This window comes from Pristis pectinata, chromosome 26 (genome assembly GCF_009764475.1).
Source record: "Pristis pectinata isolate sPriPec2 chromosome 26, sPriPec2.1.pri, whole genome shotgun sequence".
NCBI classification, from domain to species: domain Eukaryota; kingdom Metazoa; phylum Chordata; class Chondrichthyes; order Rhinopristiformes; family Pristidae; genus Pristis; species Pristis pectinata.
Genome location: NC_067430.1, coordinates 25,251,803 through 25,271,846, shown reverse-complemented (window position 1 = coordinate 25,271,846; position 20,044 = coordinate 25,251,803). Strand labels below are relative to the sequence as shown.

Sequence of the window (20,044 nt, the reverse complement as noted above, 5' to 3'; positions counted from 1 at the left end):
CTATTCTCTGTCTTCTGAGGGATCCCCACAAATGTCTGCACTAATCTCCACTATAATATGTCACTCAGTCATAATGACTACAGTGCTGTCTGTAGGAACAGAAACAGAAAATGCTGGAAATACTCAGCAGGTCAGGCAGCATCTGTGGAAAGAGAAACAGTTAATATTTCAGGTTGAGGTCTCTAAATCAGAACTATTTATGTTTACTGCTATTTATAGGGGCTTGCTGTGCTCAAATTTGCTCTTTGAACCCTCCTGAAGGAGGTGTGGATGGTGCTATAAAATGTAGTTCTGTTATCTAAAGTTACCTTTAATTCACATTATTCAATCCCTTTGCTGTGGCCTGTGGTGTTGCTCATTTTCTGTTAGGAATCGAGTTCAAGTTTATTGTCATGGGCAAAGATACCCAGGTTATGAATGCCATGAAAATTAGCGTTTTGCAGGAGCAGGACGGTACATTACAGATAGGACAAGCATAAATTACATAAATCAACATAATTTATACACAATTTACACAACACAATAAACAAAAAAATAACATAATGACATTAGTGTAAGTTGAGGGAAATATAGTCCAAGGTAGAATTAGGGTTTTTCAGGTCGGTTCAAGGACCTGATGGCAGTGGGGAAGAAGTTGTTGTTGAACCTTGAGGTGCGGGTCTTCAGGCTCCTGTACCTCCTGCCTGATGGAGCAATGAGAAGAGGGAATGGTCTGGATGTTGGGGGTCCCTGATGATGCATGTCTGGTCAGTGTAGCAGAGGATCCTTGCTCAATTCAGAACATAGATGAATAGAGAAGAGATGCAGAGAGTTGTGAACACAGCTCAACACATCACGAAAGCCAACCTCCTCTCCATGGACTCTGTCTACATTTCTTGCTGCCTCGGTAAAGCAGCCAACATAATCAAGGACCCCCACCGATCCCGGACTTTTTCTCTTCTCCCCCCTTCCATTGGGCAGACGATACAAAAGCCTGAAAGCACAGACCACCAAGCTCAAGGACAGCTTCTGTCCCGCCGTTAAAAGACTATTAAACAATCCCCTTGTACGATAAGATGGACTCTTGACCTCACAATCTACCTCATCATGGCCTTGCACCTTATTGTCTGCCTGCACGGCACTTTCTCTGTAGCTGTAACACTTTAGTCTGCATTCTGTTATTTTTCCCTTGTACTACTTCAATGTATTAATGTAATGAAATGATCTGTATGGATGGCATGCAAAACAAAGTTTTTTGCTGTACCTCGGTACATGTGATAATAACCATTTTACCAATTTTTCTGAAAACATTTATGGAAGTTGCAAACAGATCTGCATAGTAACCAGATTTCTCATTGTGATGGTGACTCTCTGCTGGTGTTTTATTGAACTATTGGATCTCCCTGTCACACAGCATGAAGTGGTTCTGAAAAATCACATTTCAACTTTATCCTCCACAGACTTCAAGAAATGGAGATCCTTTACAAGAAAGAGAAGGAGGAGGCAGATCTACTCTTGGAACAGCAGCGCTTGGTAAGGGTTTTTCCTCCCTTAATTCTAACATTTCTTGTGTGTTGGATGTTTTGTATTCCATCATTCTGGCCTGAAATGAGTGGATTGTTCATGCTTGCTTTGTTGACTTCCGGGCACTACTAATTTGCACCATCTTTTACCTCTGAAGTTTCATTGTTCTCATTGTTACGAGTGCTGAAATGGATCATTTAAAACTGCATGGTACAATCCACTTCTCTTGCATGGGACTTGATCTTTCTTCTGCCTTCCAGGAAAATAACGATTCTGCCATCCTTGAGCAATATGCAACGGGGAGGGTTGAGGTTGTATACCCAACAGACCCTTTTGGCTTGTGAGATAATTAATATGAGAATTATTGTTTTCTTGAATAAAAGTAGTTATTGCAAAACAAAACTATTCTATTGTAAAATTGAAAGAAATGTATTTTTTTACATAAAGTAGTTCAGCTTTAGAAATAGAGCTTAAGATGAATATTTGTAGGGGCAAGATAATTAAATGTTTTACAAATGTGAATATTGGTCAGATACATTTGGATTGAGGGGTAAGTGACAGGACAGCTGGAATTTGTTATATAGTAAAACCTTTCATTTAATCCTTTTAAAGTTGATAATTTGACAATGCTGTATACCAATAGTTGTTTCATTAAAATTGTACAGCAGTGGCCCTGAGGATTGATTTTTGCAATTGCTACTAAGATGGGAAGGAAATGGGAACAAATTAGGATTGTGAATAAATATTTAGCTTCTGGCACTTAGACTCCAATCCTTACTGATGGATGAAATTATTCTCCTGGAAGCCCCTCCCTTTGGGAAATTTTCATGGGACCACAGCAGAAAACTGTCCTAAATGCTAGTAGTCTCTCTAGGGGAGGCTGAAAGATGTTTGGTGTGGGTGATAAAGCATACCAAACATGTACTGTAGGAGGTTGAAAGCATCTTGGCATCTTCTTGGTGCTCTGCCTCTGGACAGAGTGCTTGACACTGAATGTGGATGCCCGAAATGGGCTCTTTTCCCTTTTGGTCCTACTGTCCCTATTCTTAATGTACACAACCATTTAAAAAACACAAAGTTTACACCTTCCCTCAATTCAAGTCAGGTAGAATGGTCTTGGCTTGCTCTTCAACCTTTGCTGAAGTAGCTGGCTTCTAGCACTGATTCTATGGGTTCCACAGTTGGGCTGTGTGATGAGGGCAGGGATGAAATTGGTCAGATAGCAGCTCCCTGATTACTATTCCCTGACTGATTGAAGTGCTCAGACTTGCGTGTTTAACAAACATAGGTTTGCACCTCACCTTGCTTGTGTGGTCATCTGTGCCAACGTGAGCCCAGGCAATGTCCATTTGTATGAAACCAAAGTCCATCAAACCCAGTCCAAGACCTTCAGTTGAGGCATGGACTATCCCCTCTAACACTTTATTTTAAATATATATAAAAGGCAGCATTACGAATTCATACTTCAAGCAACACGGTTAGAAAACCATATATTTAATCTTGTGGAACTGCATAATGAATAACTGCTTAAATAATTGGCCTAAGTTCATGTTTATTTAATGAAAAATCACCTCTGCCAAATATACACGCTGGAAAACGTGTACATTTGCAAATTTGGGTTCTGATTCGTTGCTTGAGAGAGATGCTGGTAACAGGTTGTGGGAATGATTCTGCCTTTTGTTCCTTCCTTTGAACAGTGCTGCAAAGGTCACTGGCATTTTCTAAACTTTGGACAAAAAATTCAGTGCACATTTTCAAAGCATCCTGTGCGCAGTGTTCATTCTGCTGTGCCTAATTGCCCTTGTAAAGCAACTGAGGAAAGAGAGAGAACTGTAGTGTATAGTTGATATTTTTAAAGGTTACCAATTAAAATCTTTGCTTCAGTGATTTTTCCGATATATTAAAAAAATTATACTATTTGAGGAAAATTTAACCTTAATAAAATGAATTTTGTTTTTAGTTGAAGTGCAGATGTTAAGTGTGTAGCTCTGGGCAGGAGATATGGAACCAGATCATGTGAAGACACTGAATCAAAATGTTTAAAGTGACTTGAATTTCTAAAATCCCACATTAATGGTGCATTGCTATTCTTATTCAGCTTAGCCTTGCCATTGGGTTATTTTGCTCTAGGCTGCTATTCCTGAAAGGATGTGCACGGTTTAAATAAATGTTGAAAAGAAATGAATGGTGCAAACATCCTTTTTGTTAGCATTTTATAATATAGAATTTGAGGAAATCTCATTAACCTAAGTATTCATGTAAATGGTACAAGTTTCAGTAGAGAGTACTTTGTATGCAGTTTCCGTGTGCTAAATGGATTAGCTTGGAAGCTTTAAAGTGAATTCTGAGTTCAAGGTTGAATTTAAAAAAAAGGCTCAACTGTTGTCCAGTTACAATATTTGATTAAGTTTAATTGATCAGTCAATGTAGTTCTTTAGCAATTGATCATTCTAAAAATGTGAGCAGTAAATAGCTTCAACAAAATCCAGCAACATCTCATTTTAAAATAAAACACCGAGGCAAATCTAAAGTTCTCAAGATTAGAAATTTAAATGTTTTGACTTTTTAAATGTTTTTATGATGTGTAGGCAAGCTTCTGTTTATTCCAGTGATTTTTATCTTGCCTGTTTCACCTGAAGGTAGCAATAGCTGCCTCTTTTAAGACAGCAGTATATTGAATGCCTAACTACTTGTTTCAATACATTAATCTTCTGGATGGTTTGAATTTATGATGTTAATTATGAATTATTGTGCCTAACATTTAAAAGTAGACTGTTAGTGGTAAATATAGACTTGATTTTTTTCCTTCCCAAAATTTAAGAGTTGGTAGAATCTCATTCTTGCTTTAACTCAAATCCTAAATAATTAAAAATGAACACACACAACCAATTTTGGAAAACCACATTTTTAGAATGTTACAGGATAAAGACAATACAAAGCAGTCTGCCAAAATCTTTGTCAAATTTGGGTCTATGCACTTTTCATGAAAACAAGTTATTCACTCAAATACTTCACTGTTTTTAGATGGTGCCAGTTGCGTAAAGGAGTGACGTAAAAAACATTGTTGGTCAATGGATCACAAATCATTCTTACTCATTCCCTTTTCCGCAAGGATGAGAAGCTACTTAATAAACTTACCTTGCCTTTGTTTTAGTAACAAGACAAGTATTGGCTGCTCTGAACTTAACTGCATTTGTATGTGCACCTGCATACTAACCCATTTTAACTACATGCATTTGACTTCGACACCACACTTTTGTATCTTGACATTAAAATGGAGATCGCAAAGAGACATTCACTTTTTTTGCATGTTTGTAGCATGTCTTGGGTGCAGCTTTGAAATTCAGAAAGAGGGAAAAAGATTAAATTTGTAAGGGAGTTTTGTATATCATGCAATTAAAAGATGAAATATTATTTTTTTTGTTTTCCCTTTCGTAACTTTTTTTGTCAAATTTAAACATCTACAGAATTGTGGTGCAAAATATATGAAAAATCTGATTTGTTTCTGCAAATATTTTTGCATGTGTAACGTATGGGAAGGTCTGCCCCTAGTGTAACCCCAACGAGTACCTCAAAAGCAAAAGACAAGAACAAGTAGGAAGCTGTAGCCACATGCTGCTAAATTGCAAATAAGATATCTTTATTAGTCACATGTACATCAAAACACACATTGAAATGCATCTTTTGCGTAGAGTGTTCTGGGGGGCAGCCCGCAAGTGTCGCCACGCTTCCGGTGCCAACATAGCACACTCACAACTTCTTAACCCGTACGTCTTTGGAATGTGGGAGGAAACCGGAGCACCCGGAGGAAACCCACGCAGACACGGGGAGGACGTACAAACTCCTTACAGACAGTGGCCGGAATTGAACGTGGGTCACTGGCGCTGTAATAGTGTTACGCTAACCGCTACACTACAGTGCCTGCTGTACACTATCGTACTGTGCAGAGACTGCTGCAGCAGGGTAGATTGTTTAAAAGGTGGGGATTGCCTCGCAGAGATCAAAAATATTTGCAAAAACATCTGGTTATTTTTGGAATTCTGGACCATGATTCTGTGTTTGATTTTTTGCCAAAAGCTTTGAGCATGTTCACCTAACTCCATTATAGTTTTCCCATCCCCCATGTTTTCTTCATAACTTTAATTTTTTGTTTTCATTCGATTTGAATTTTGGGTTTAATTTTAATTTTGGTTGTTTTGGGGCATTTTGGTTTTTTTTTAAAGGATGCAGACTCTGATAGTGGGGATGATTCAGACAAGAGATCTTGTGAAGAGAGTTGGCGATTGATAACCTCCCTGCGAGAAAAGCTGCCCCCCAGCAAATTGCAAACCATTGTAAAAAAGTGTGGCCTGCCCAGCAGTGGGAAAAAACACGAACAGATCAAAGTTTACCAGATTCCCAAGCGACGTAAAATTACCAAAGACCCAAAGTGGGTGACGTTCTCAGACCTTAAGATCCAGGCTGTGAAGGAAATCTGTTATGAGGTGGCTTTGAATGATTTCAGGCACACTAGGCAGGAGATTGAGGCACTGGCGATTGTTAAAATGAAGGAGCTGTGTGCTGCCTATGGAAAAAAGGATCCCAATGAGAGAGACTCTTGGCGAGCGGTTGCGAGAGATGTGTGGGACACAGTAGGTGTTGGAGAGGAGCGAATTGAAGATGTGGGTGTCCACAGTGAAAACTCCCAGCGACGTGGATGTTCTCAAGTGCCATGTGGACAAATTGGAAAACATCCTGCAAGAGGTGAAGCAGCAGAACAGCACGAAGGAGGAAGAGATTAAGGTTCTGCGAAACAAAATGCTGCAAATGGAAAAAGTCTTTGCCGCTGATCGATTCGCCTGACCAGGCGGGGAAGCCTGCCTCAGAGAAAGGTGGGGAAAGCGAGGATGCCGGGCACAAGGTCGGCAGCGGCGAGGGTCAGATGAGCAAAGAGGAGCGCGTTTCAAAGCTGATGAACGAGGATCCCGAATTCCGGCGGGGTCGGCTCCGCTGGATGCGGCTGGAGCAGATCCGGTTTAAGAAACCTGCAGCAGCAGGAGATTGCGAAGCAGCTGCGGAGACAGACCGCTCCGCATCGATTTATCCCCGCCCCAGGATCGCAAGCTGCGCTTCCCCTTCAAGAGCAACCCCGGCCACCGAAACTCCTGGAGCCCCGGGGACCCATATCATCATCACGGACAAGGAGGCGGTGGAGTTCGTGGTGGAGAGGGACCCGAAGGAAGGGAGCGGCGCGGAGGAGGATACCGGTGAGAAGAGGGGCGGCGACCAGTCTCAGGCGTGGCGCCAGTCCGGCTCTGGCAGAGGGCACGGCCAACACCACAGCAGGCAGGACCACAGGAATGAGCAGCAACCTCGCTGGCGCAGCAATTCGTTCAACAACGGACAGCACCGTGCCTTGCGTCGACAGACTTCAAACTCCACCGAATCGTTACCGTCGTCGGATGGCCGGCAGACACCACAGTCTCCCACGCACCACCAGCGACGCATCCACCAGCAGCCTTGTCACTATTATAGCGGCTCCTCGGAAAATTGTCTCCACGCAGTTGAATACCTTAGAACTGATAGACCGTACCACAACCATTTCACCACCCCGCCACGGATGCGCCGACAGTACTCAGCGCCAAACCTTAAAGCACGGGAAACAACTGTGTAGATGCAAATGATCACTGAGACGTGCCTCCTGGTCCCCACCCGCTCCCAAACTACCTGAAGCCCTGCCCCAACCCAACTTCCCTTCAAGAGCTTCCAAGGTGCCAATATGTCAGACTATTGATCTTCCTACGTCATTAGAGTTCAAACAGCACACCGGGCAGACTTTCTGTTCATTATAAATTTTGGGAAATGAAAAGGCCAGGTCTACTACAGATGTGTTGATTTTGATCAGCCATTCACCATACATGATCACCTATGCCATTTAGAAAGCTGACAGCCTAATTAAAGATGTACTAAAATTTGGCATTGGTTTTTGGCAATTGCTAATTGGTCAGTACACCCATCTTTTTATTTCAAAATCCCCATTTTCCCATTTTACTCAGTTGGGAACTGAGTGGAAGAACTTTAATAACTTTCTTAATCCTTGTCAATTGTCAAATTACTTGCCAAGCCGACGAAGAGTACAAGCAGTTAACATCTAATCCTTAAATAACTGACACGTCTTAATTTTGCCTTTTGATACATCTAGTAAACGCCCATTAAGTCCAGTTGTTAAAGTCCATTTCATAATGCTTTCACTGTTTCAGATTGCCTTTCAGATGTTTTTCTTTCTACAAGTTTGCCTCTTAAACTCAAGTGTCCTTTTTATAAGTCCAAATTGAACTTTAATTTTGAAATGAAAACCCAAATGTTACCACTATTGTGCTTTTTTAATGGGTGGGGGGAAGAGGAGGGAGGAGTCAGTTTTTTGTGGGGATCATTGTAGACAGCTGCTGAATTTTTTCTGAGTTCACCTAGATCCAATCAAAATTGGGCAGGTATTTTTTGTATTTGACTTCTGTATTTGGACTAACTTAGTTATACAAATTTACATCAGGTCAAAGTACTTGTGACTTAGTGAAAGGATTTGATGACCAGACTCCTTAAAAAATACAGGTTTAGAAACCTAAAATGAAAACTTTTTAAAGTTTTTTCTCCCCCCTTATAGAAGTAACTCTGTTAAACATTTAACAAAAAACAATTGCAATTTTAAAAATGTGTCGAAAACTACTATACGTTCTTTTATAATTTTTCTTTGATATGTAGCCTGGGTAAGCTGAATAAGAGGCTAAACAGTAAAACTGCAACAATCGGCATCCTTGGGACTTTGATAGTGCTGATCTAGCTGACTTTCTGGACTATTGGATGTTACCCTAATAATACCTAAACAAACTTTTATTTCAGTTTTTTTTTTAAACATGTTACAAAGTAGAATAATAAATTTTCCAGTGAACCTGCTGAGTTTAAAGGGAGCAGGAAGTATACAAATACTCCAGATCTCTGCTCCGGCCACAAATCTATCCACATTCCTGATCCCTGGTGTTCTGGACACTTCCTGTGCACCCCAGTAGCACTCTGAACCCCCGAATCATATTGCAGACTACAGAATGAACCAGAGGCTGAACCATCTGTATTTCCAAACAATCGGCTGCCGGATTATGAGAGTTCTACTGTATTGCCATTCAGAGTTTAGTTTTTGTCTACCTTAATTCATAAAGATTAATGACTTCTGAGTTTTGATAACTTAGTTCAAGATACCATTTAAAGGCATTGCATATTTTGATGTCTGTGACTCCAAGGAGATTAGGAAGGAAGCTATCAGAAAGAAACTAGTAATGTGTCTTACCCACTTTAATACAGACAGCAAACTCTTATGCTCTATTATTTTTATTTTGGTCTAAAATTACTACATATACTATTATTATTTTCCTTTCTTATAAATGAGAAATGATAGAAATAAGTAGTTTCTCCATTATTCATATGCGGTTCATTTCAGAAAGATCTGATTAAATGTGCCATCAATACCATAACAGTATTTGAACTTCATATTTCGAACGTATTAAAAAAAATTACGCAGTTCTCTAAACTTAGAAACTTTCTACTCCACTGACTAATGCAAATCATTCCAGTACTAGGCACTTCCTCTTTGAACGTATTGGTATTCTTTAAAGAAAAATTGTCATCCCAAAATATTGGAAGAATGCTTTCAAAACCTCTTAAAATTTCAGATCTGGCATTTGTAGGATTCAGCTCTGGAGACCGGTAGTTTTAAGTGTGGACTTGTTTTTTACTCAGAGTATTCTAAAGCTTGTGGGGTTTATTCTGGGTCCTGATTTAATCACATTAACACTACGTTTTGGTTTAGTATGTTCTATCGCTTAATATTTGAATGAGGGTTATGAGTAATGTTAAATGATGGAAGGCATGTGGAGCTCCATGTGGAAGAAGTTCATTTTTGATTTGGCTCGATTGAAGTAATACATAGGGTTGCTTAAGTAAAACTTCCTTCAATTTGTTTAATTTTCTTAATGAGCATGTTATCATTTCCTTGACTATACACGTAATTAGCTTTCTTTAAAATTGATATACACTTTAGCTTATTTCTAATTTCCGCCTCGTTCATTTTGAATATCATTCAACAATTATTAATCTTTTGTGCTCTAGGAACTTTGAATTATAGTTTTGAAGTATGACGCCTTTTGTTATTTGTCACTTTTTCAAAGGAAGTTTAATAATTTCTCCTGTTTTGCAATCAGTAGGTCTGATTTAAGTTATTAACTTCCAAAGAATTGTTAAATGAACTTAACAGGTTAAAATAAAATCCTGACTTTGGATAAAAAACATAATTGGTAAAATAATTATCTTCTCAATTTCAATTCCCAATTATTTTGAGAATAACTTCTGCAGGTGAAGGGAAATTACCTATGTGAGGTCACATCTACGATAATGACATTTTCACGGATTATTTGGTAACTTTGGACAGCTGCTGTAATGTATAGTTTTTTTCATTCTTCTTTACTGACAATGCATAATACATTATATGTTTAAATCTTGATACTGTCTGGGAGAGTGCAGCTTCACTTAACTAACATATTAAAATGTTGAAAGTCCTTTGATACATGTGCACTCTGAAGGATGTAGAGTTTCTAAGAGCATAAAGTGCCACAGTACCTCCATAGCTACAGATTGACTGGTGTCTTCTCAGTAATTTTTCCCAATAAATCCTAGTTTAAAAATTTTCCAGCATTGCCAATATTGTTTGAGGCAAGTTTACGGTTGACCTTAATGATGATGCATGCGGCTAGTTTTGTTTCTATGATTAGCTGTTTTTTTTTAAAATTGCCACTGTTCTACAACAATGCAGACTGATTTTAAGGAAATGGTGCCTAGTCAGTTTCTTGTACCGAGGAAGAGATACTTTCTCCTCCTGTGATGGTTCATTGTATGCTTTTATAATGGGTCTTTGTGGACATCCTTACATCATAATAAAGGTTTTTAGTGTGCTTTAAGAATTAATTCAATAAAGGATAACATTGATTGTATCCAGATTGTTTTGTGTAAGTCTAATATTGTAAATTTGTGAGTATTTTTCATAACTTTGCAATCACAATGACTGTGATCTGACTGATGCCTTTCTCTGTAGCATCAATTTTTTGCTGTTTCTGGCTATTGTACTATTACATTGTGCCCATGTTCAGACTACTGGGAACTTCTGTTTTGAGGGTTTCAGTCAAATAAAGTGCTGAGTTTTCATGTTTGCTTGGCCTTTCTCAATAAAGTGCTCATAATCTTTATAGATGTGATAATATGGGAACTTTAGGGTTGCTGGGCTTGAACCCCGATGGCCTTATATTACTGAACATTTGAGAAATACGGTACAAGAAATAATGGTTTTGGAATATAAATTGAATATGATCTTCATTTTTTTTCCCATCCATCTTGATTAAATTTAAACATTTTCAAAGTTCCTAAAGATTTTTTAAATCAACACATAGCAGTCGCCAATATTTAGTGTCAGAGAAAATGCTTTGCCATTTTATCATCTCAAATGATAGTGATTGTTTTTTTTTAATACAGAAGTTCCCTGGATTTAAGGATGTTATATAGCATAAGGAGAGAGATTTCTATCTTGTCATTGAAGGTTTTACTAAGAAAGGAGTAGTGAATAATTTATTGTGCTTCAAGACAGTATATTTTCATTTCTTTTTTGACCCCTAATTGAGCAAGTAAGACGGTAGGACAGAAAAATAATGTTAACAGAGCAGGGAGGTTAAATAGTTGCTATGGCCTTTGAATTTGCACACACACATTCTGAAAATGACCCCCACATGTTCTTGAAACCGCTGAAGTCACTGAAGACTGTTGTGAAGGAATCAGTCATCTGGTGCAAAGTAAGTCGATTAAAAACTTAAGAACTGGGATTGCTAAAATTTGTCTAAGTGCCCAGCTTGTATTGTCAGCAAACTTGAATACACTATTGTCCATCTTTGTCAAAGTCATTAATGTAGCTTGTATGAGTAGCTGAGGGTCCAGTGTGGCCCGGATGGCACTTCACTCCTTTTCAAAGTGGAAGGATGTTGGTACCCATTCATTCCAACTGTTTTCTGTCCTTTAGACGAGCCTCTATCCATGTTGATATATAACGCCCACAGCTCCGTGTATCTAACAGCTCACAAAAGGTTGTTAAAATAAACTTTTGAAACTCCAGATCATAGAACAGTACAGCACAATACAGGCCCTTCGGCCCACAATGTTGTGCCGACCTTTGAACCTCACCCATATCCCTCTATTGTAAATTCCTCCATATGCTTATCTAGTAATATCTTGAATTTGACCAATGTACCTGCATCCACCACCACCCCAGGCAGCACATTCCACGCCCCAACCACACTCTGGGTAAAAAAAACCCTTCCTCTGATATCTCCCTCAAACTTCCCACCCATTACTTTAAAGCCATGCCCTCTTGTATTGAGCATTGGTGCCCTGGGAAAGAGGCGCTGGCTGTCCACTCTATCTATTTCTCTTAATATTTTGTACACAAATGTGATAAGCCAGCTGGTAACTCCTTATGGAAACTGATAGATACATCCTCAAAATTCTCTTGAACTTGTTAAACTCTTTCCCTTACATAAAACCATATTGACTCTGTTTAATGTAATGGTTTTCCACATGCTGCTTTAGTTTATGCTCAATAATAGCTTCACGCATTTTCACATCTACTGATAGCAGGCTTGCCCCTAAAAACGTACATTTGCTTACATGGCTGATTGAAGCTGGCAATATTGCCTGTTATTGAAGTATAGTATTTATTGTAGTATTTATTTTTAAGGGATTTTAAAGGACCAATTTGTCCTAACCTCCAAACGTAACTTGTCCCTTGCAAGAATATCAAGGAGTAGTTGGACTCCCCCGACTGGTGTGAAAACTGCTTCATAAATGACAATATCTAAATACCCTCCAGTTTTATGTTTTGTTTAATCTCTCATGAGATGGAGGTGCTACTGCCAAAGCTGGTGTCTAAAGCCCATCACTTGCCCTTGAGAAGTGGTGGTAGTAAGCAATCTGTGTGTCGAAGATATTCCTACGTGGCTGTTTATGGTGAGTTCCAGCAATTATACCCAGCAATAGTGAAGGGCCGGTGATGAATTTCCATATTAGGATGGAATGTTACTTGGAGAGGAACTTGTGGATGTTGCTCCTTGACCTATTATGTGTCCACTATCTGAAGTCTCAAAGTCAGGAGTTGATAGAATGTATTGCACCTGCATGGATGAGTTCAGCTCCAACAATGATAACGATGCCTGACGACATCCAGGACAAAGCAGCTCAGAGACAAACAATCCTCCATGTTAAGCATGCACTCCCTCCAGCACTGGTGTAGTGTTTGACATCAATAGAATGAACTGCAGCAACTCTCCAAGGCTTCTTCAGCAGCTCCTCCTGAACCCATGATCTTTACCATTTAGAAGGACAACAGCAACAGCTGCATAGGAACCCCCACAATCTGTAAGTTCCCCTCCAAGTCACACAGTGTCATGCCGTTGATTCCTCATCACTGAAACCTTCACCACATCATCACTTTCGTCCGTCCCGTGGAACTCCCTACTGAGTAACGCTGTGGGAGTACCTTCACCACGTGCACTGTCAATGGTTCAATAAGGCTGCTCACCACTATCTTCTGTTGGGGATGGCTGTTATGTGCTGGCCTTGCTAATAATACTCATGTCTAGTGAATGAATGAAAAGATGTACAAACGGTAAAAGGTTCAGAAGTTGAGACTGCAATGTTTATATTTATTTACAGTTGCTCTTAAGGTTTATTTTGTTGCTCTCTATTTATAAAAACACCGGTATCCTTGACTTCTGACCCTTAGTCAATGCTAAATGAACATAGATTCCAACACCTTGCTGAAGTAATTGAATTGAACTGCACATTTCAGTGTAATCGAGTGTTTTATTTACAAAACTTGGCCTTCTCAAATTACAAAGAGAGGTCTGATAAACTTGGGTTATATTCCCTAGAATTTAGAAAGTCAAGGGGTGATTTGTTTGAAGTTTTAAAGATAATTAATTGCCATTGATAGGACAGAAACTATTTCTGCTGGTTGGAGGGTTTTGGACTAGGGTGCCTAGTCTAAGGGTTGACAGGAGATGGAAAGAATCGACGGAGATGGACAGTGCAGGTTCTGACGATGGAGAGGATGTCAGTTTTGAAGTTCAATTGCACATTGAACAAAATACTGAAGTTTTACAAGTAGGTTAAGTGGGAGCAAGTGAGGGAGTTGGTGTGTACTTTCTGAGGGCAGTTAAAGTCCTCCAGTTTGTTTTCCTAATTGATGAGCTTGCAGCCACTCTGGAAGGTCCATTACTTACTGTAATTCTTGCAGCCTGGTAGCATGAAGAAGATACAGGAGTCTGGAGAATAAATGGAGGCAGATACATTACCTATGAAAGATGTACCACGCTGTACCATGAATGCTGGGAAGTGATCAGTTGATTTAAGTTAAAACTCTTTAGCATCATAATTGGAACCCTGGAATCTTGAAGAGTTACATTAGTTGTTCAGAAAGTGAGCTCTGATGTCTGGGAGTTCATTGATTTTGATACCAGCTTTCTGAACTGATTCCTCAATGGGGCTGCCCAGTAATGGCATGTTGGTGTGAGGTAATGCTTGAAGGCAAATTCATTGTTCTTTTCCCTTCATCTTATCCTGGGTATGTGCCTTGATCTTGCATCTATTTAGTGGAGTTAATAATTTTTTTAATAAAGTGTATGCCAGAAATCCAATGTTAGGCTTGGTCCTTCAATTTGTATGGCAATCTCGTCAGTATTGGAAATTTTCTCATTGGAAAATGCATGGATTTTGAATTTTAATATTGAAATGGCCTCCAGTTCCGATGAGAAATGATTTTTCTAATACTTAATTGCATTTATTCTGACCTCCTGAGGTATAACTTTTTATGTGTGAATAGAATATAATTACTATGGTTTGTAATTGTTAATAGACTTGTAGAATTAAATACTATGATAACGCAACTGTGAAGATTACCTACTCAAATGTAATGATATCAGATTGGTGTTAATTGCTTATTGTAATTAACTATCAATCCCACTACCATTCTCCCTTAGAAGTCTGGTGCGTAACTAATGTTCAGATGTCACAGATTATTTCGAGGTGGCTATCAATTGGTCGCTGTAATTTTGCATATGCTCATCATTTTGTTGATGGTAATCACGCCCTTTCTGATGCATTTTCTTTATTGGTATTGGTTTATTATTGTCACTTGTACCGAGGTACAGTGAAAAGCTTGTCTTACAAACCGATCGTACAGGTCAATTCATTACACAGTGCAGTTACATTGAGTTAGTACAGAGTGCATTGATGTAGTACAGGGAAAAAACAATAACAGTACAGAGTAAAGTGTCACAGCTACAGAGAGAGTGCAGTGCAATAAGGTGCAAGGTCCCAACAAGGTAGATCGTGAGGTCATAGTCCATCTCATTGTATAAGGGAACCATTCAATAGTCTTATCACAGTGGGGTAGAAGCTGTCCTTAAGTCTGGTGGTACGTGCCCTCAGGCTCCTGTATCTTCTACCCGATGGAAGAGGAGAGAAGAGAGAATGTCCCGGGTGGGTGGGGTCTTTGATTATGCTGGCTGCTACACCAAGACAATGAGAGGTAAAGACAGAGTCCAAGGAGGAGAAGCTGGTGTCCGTGATGCGCTGGGCTGTGTCCACAACTCTCTGCAGCTTCTTGAGATCCTGGGCAGAGCAGTTGCCGTACCAAGCCGTGATACATCCAGATAGGATGCTTTCTATGGTGCATCGGTAAAAGTTGGTGAGAGTCAAAGGGGACAAACCAAATTTCTTTAACCTCCTGAGGAAGTAGAGGTGCTGGTGAGCTTTCTTGGCCGTGGCATCTACGTGATTTGACCAGGAGGCCATTACACTTCAGAGGTGGAATGTATTCATCTGAGTATTTAATTGTGAAAACCTGCTAATCTATACTGGTTTGGAAGCTTGTGTTTTGTTTAATTTTGCTCTGAGAGTTATTTTTCCCAAACGTGCCATTCTTGGATTTCCTTGTTATAAAGCAGCAAAAAAGGGAAATTAAATATATTGATACTCAACTTTTTAAGACCAAGTTCACTTGAGTCCTTTATAAATTCACTCAAGCATGCATTCTTTAATTTTCACATTTACTATATGCAAATCTAATTACATTTCATAAAGAATTTGGATTTTTTTCATTTTATCAACAGCCTTTTTAAAGCTAGAGGAAAGTGACTGTGGTGAATGTAAATCTTGACACACTCAGCAAAATCTATATTGTTCTTGCACTGAAAGCAGTAAACAACAGCCCAGCCTCTCTAGATTTCCCAGCCTTCGACTAATGGAAACTTGTTGTCCATCTGCCTTTGTCCTTTCTTCTACACGTATTCTGTCTTTATTGCCAGGACTATGAAAGTAAGCTAGAAGCTTTACAGAAGCAAGTGGAAACTCGTTCACTGGCTGCAGAAACAACTGAAGAAGAAGAGGAGGAAGAGGAAGAAGGTAACATGGATGTGGTTAATCATGATTTTGTTAAAGCTGCCCCATCAGTAAGCTGTCAGTGTAGCTCCTATTGGTATTAGTTTAAAATATTGATGATTGCTTGCAAAGCACAACTACAGTACATTAAAAGTCGAGTTTATAGTCATATATACAAGTACACGTATGCACAGGTGCAATGAAAACCTTACTTCCAGCAGCATCACAGGCACAGAGCATCATATAAGCAGCATTCACAAGAAAAACATAATTTTACAAGAAAGAACAAAATTAGAACAAAGAAAAAATCCATTTTGGTGCAAAGTGGTCACTGTGTTGCTAAACTCCAGTGACTAGGGGTTGTGCCGGTTGGTTCAACAACCAAATGGTTGAAGAGAAGTAGCTGTTCTTGAACCTGGTGGTGTGGGACTTCAGGCTTCTGTACCTCCTGCCCGATGGAGGAGTTCTCGAGTATTCTCTGTAGGAGTTATCGAGTGAAGGGTGGCAGAATGGGGAATGAGTGACATTGTCACTTTATGTGACCTGTCCTCCTGAAGTTGCCCTTTATCTGGTCTCTTTCTGCCTGGGAATCTTCTGTTTAAAAAATCTATTTTCCAGACTTATGAGGCTTCTTGCATTGTAGCTGAGGTCTGGAGCAGCCTGACAAGAGGACATCAGCTGTTGAAGCAGAATTTTGATAACACGAGTCTTGTTGACTTGCTCTTTAGTCGCTGGAGAATTGTCTGTAATGCCAAACACCATGGGATCCTGCTGCAATAGTGAAGTGGTGGTGGGTGATTTAATGAGAATGATAACAGGATACTATTGCCTGAAACACTGAGAGAAGTAAATGCTTTGCTGCGTCTGCATCACAGAAAGAATCGATCATTAATCAAGACAAAAGTAAATAGAATACAGTTTTTTTTAATATTCTCCCAAATGTTTGAAACCTTATGTTCAAGGCATTTGAAGGATTTAAACAATCTCGCCTTCAAATGGAAACAAAGGCAAAGAATGTGCTGTTTAGTCCCTGAATGTTATCCGTTGGTGCATTCTCCACGTTGCCTTTCCCCATTATGCAGGAGATAGAAAAGCATGACCATTCTCCGGAGCCACTCTGGCTCCATCGATATTTGAACAAGATCCAAAGGACCAAGGTTACCTGTGACTGATGACCCAGATGTCCCTCTTCAGCCTGTGCCGAAATGCCCCGATATCTCTGGGGTTTAGAATTGTACGAGCCTGGAAAAGGGCATTTCCATCCATCAGTCTGAAAACTGACTGATTTCCTACTTAAGTTCCAGAAAGCTTATTCCCATGCTGTAGGAATCTGATCTCTGGGCAACTGTGTGTAGGAGAATTTGTTTCACCTTAAAGTATGAATATCTTTTGAGTCGTGGTAAATATCAGATGATCTAATATTTAATTTCCTGAATGATATTGAAACATCAGTTACTTAAAGTAACCCGGTTAGGGGAAAAAAATCATTAGTATGTTTCTTAATGCCTGGTTTGTGATGGTATAAACTGTTACTGATAAATCCGCAATTGTTTCTATAGTGCATTGGACCCAACGTGACTATGAACTGGCGGAGTGGGCATTCAGAAAGTGGAAATATCACCAATTTACATCCTTGCGGGACTTGCTTTGGGGAAATGCTGTCTACCTGAAGGAGGCCAATGCTATAAGCGTCGAGCTGAAGAAGAAGGTATTGCACTGTGGGCGTCGCCTGTCTCCGGTTGCCCTGGAGGATTTGGTGGTGGGCTGTCGTCTTGACAGCGGAAGAGCTTACAAGGCTGTTGCTACGGGTCTGGAGTTGCATGTGGACCAGATTAAGTAAACACAGCACAGTTCAAACCCGAAGCAGCATAAATGAAGCAAGAAGAGTTTAATGACAATCCAGCAGTTTCTGGGCCATTGTTACTGATAGAAGCTTTTTGTTTTTCCCGATTTATTAAATTGCATTTAAATTCCCAGCCGCTGAAACACAATTTGAACTCGTATCTCTCTAGCTTCAGTTCAGGCCTTTGGATTAACCACTGTGCCTCTTTGCCCATATTTAATTTCCTCATGACATTTTAAGACCTTTTGTGAGCTTTCCAAATACATTTATTTAAACCAAATGAATTCTAGGCTGAAACCAATTACTGACTGCTCAAAATACTAACGTTCAGCCTGCAGCTGAGAGCACTGGGCATGTGCTGTCAGATTATGTTATTCTGGTACAGAATGTGATCTCCAGGCCAAGTTTAGCTGTTCCATTAAGTAAAATTGCTCTTCAGGGCTGGTCTTGGAATAGTCTGGTACAGTTGTGTCTTACTATCAGTCCTGTGGGGTGGGGACATTAAAAACTTGCATTTAGCCAATTAATCACTGAAGAACATGAGGCAAGTTTCACCTCGGATGCCCTCCACCTTTCTGATTCCCCGGCCCCCACTGCCTCTCCTTCACTATGGATGTCCAGTCTCTATACACCTCCATCCCCATCTGGAAGGACTTAAAAGCCCTCTGCTTCCTTCTGCTGCAAAGATCCAACCAATTCCCCTCCACCAGCACTCTCATTTGCCTGGCTGAACTTGTTCTCGCTTCCTACAAATCCAAGGTGTAGCCATGGGTTCTAGCTATACCTGTCTCTTTGTTGGCTACATGGAACAGTCCCTGTTCCAAACCTTCTCTGGTCCCACTCCTGAACTCTTTTTCCATTACATTGATGACTGCACCTGTGCGAAACTCGTCAATTTATCACCTTGGCTACTAATTCCACCCAGCTCTCAAATTCATATGGACCATTTCTGACACTTCCCTCCCTTTTCTAGACCTCTCTGTCTCCATCTCAGGAGACAAAACTATCCACTGACATTTACTATGAACCCATTGACTTCCACAGCTACCTAGACTACACCTCTTCCCACCTTGTCTCTTGTAAGAATGACACCCCTTTCTCCCAATTTCTCTGTCTCCACCACCTCTGCTTTCAAGATGAGGCCTTCCATTCCAGGACATCTGAAATGTCCTCCTTTTTCAGGAAACGTGACTTCCCTTCCGCTGCAGTTGATGGAGCTCTCTCTCGCGTTTTCTGTTTCTCAGACCTGCTCTCAACTCCATCTCCCTCCAGACAGAACTGAGATAGAGCTCCCCTGGTCCTCACCTTTCACCCATCCAGTACATCATTCTTTGTCATTTCTGCCAGCTGCAACAAGATCCCACTACTTGCCACGTCTTCTCCTCCTCATCCTTTTCCGCCTTCCACAGGGACCACGCCCTACGTGGCTCCCTGGTCTGCTCATCCCTTCCCACCCACCCTTCTCTGACCTCTGGCACTTTCCCCTGCAACCGCAGGAGGTGCAACATTTGCCCTTGCACCTCCTCCCTCACCGCCACCCAGGAACATAAGCAGCACCAGTCACATCCTCCAACCTTGTCCATTGCATTCGGTACCCCCAATGTGGCCTTCTCTACGTCAGTGAGACCAAGTGCAGGTTAGGTGACGGATTCGCAGAGCACATGCGCTCTGTCCGCAATGGCCTTTCTGAGCCCCTGCCATTTGAGATGAGATGAGAGAGATAAGATATCTTTATTAGTCACATGTACATCGAAACACACAGTGAAATGCACCTTTGCTTAGAGTGTTCTGGGGGCAGCCCGCAAGTGTTGCCACTCTTCTGGCGCCAACATAGCATGCCCACAACTTCCTAACCTGTACGTCTTTGGAATGTGGGAGGAAACCGGAGCACCCGGAGGAAACCCACGCAGACACGGGGAGAGCGTACAAACTCATTACAGACAGTGGCCGGAATTGAACCTGGGTTGCTGGCACTGTAAAGCGTTACGTTAGCTGCTACACTACCGTGCCCCTTCCCCATTCCCACACAGACCTGTCCATCCTTGGCTTCTTCGCAGCCAGGGTGAGGCCCAACCCCAAACTAGGGGAGCAACACCTCGCGTTTGGCCTGTGTAGTCTGCAACCCAATGGTATGGACAATGAATTTTTCCAAGTTCGGGTAACCCTCTCCTCTGGTTCCCCCCCTCCAACCCCCTT

At 40.6% G+C, this 20,044-nt stretch overlaps 1 protein-coding gene across 1 annotated transcript in view; it reads left to right on the top strand.

Annotated features, from left to right (window-relative positions):
* kif1b (kinesin family member 1B) overlaps positions 1 to 20,044 on the top strand; it is a 229,691-nt gene that overhangs the window by 141,929 nt on the left and 67,718 nt on the right. The window contains 3 exon segments of the mRNA XM_052039294.1: positions 1,440 to 1,512; positions 15,933 to 16,029; positions 17,565 to 17,713. Of these exon segments, the coding sequence (XP_051895254.1) occupies positions 1,440 to 1,512; positions 15,933 to 16,029; positions 17,565 to 17,713 (319 nt within the window).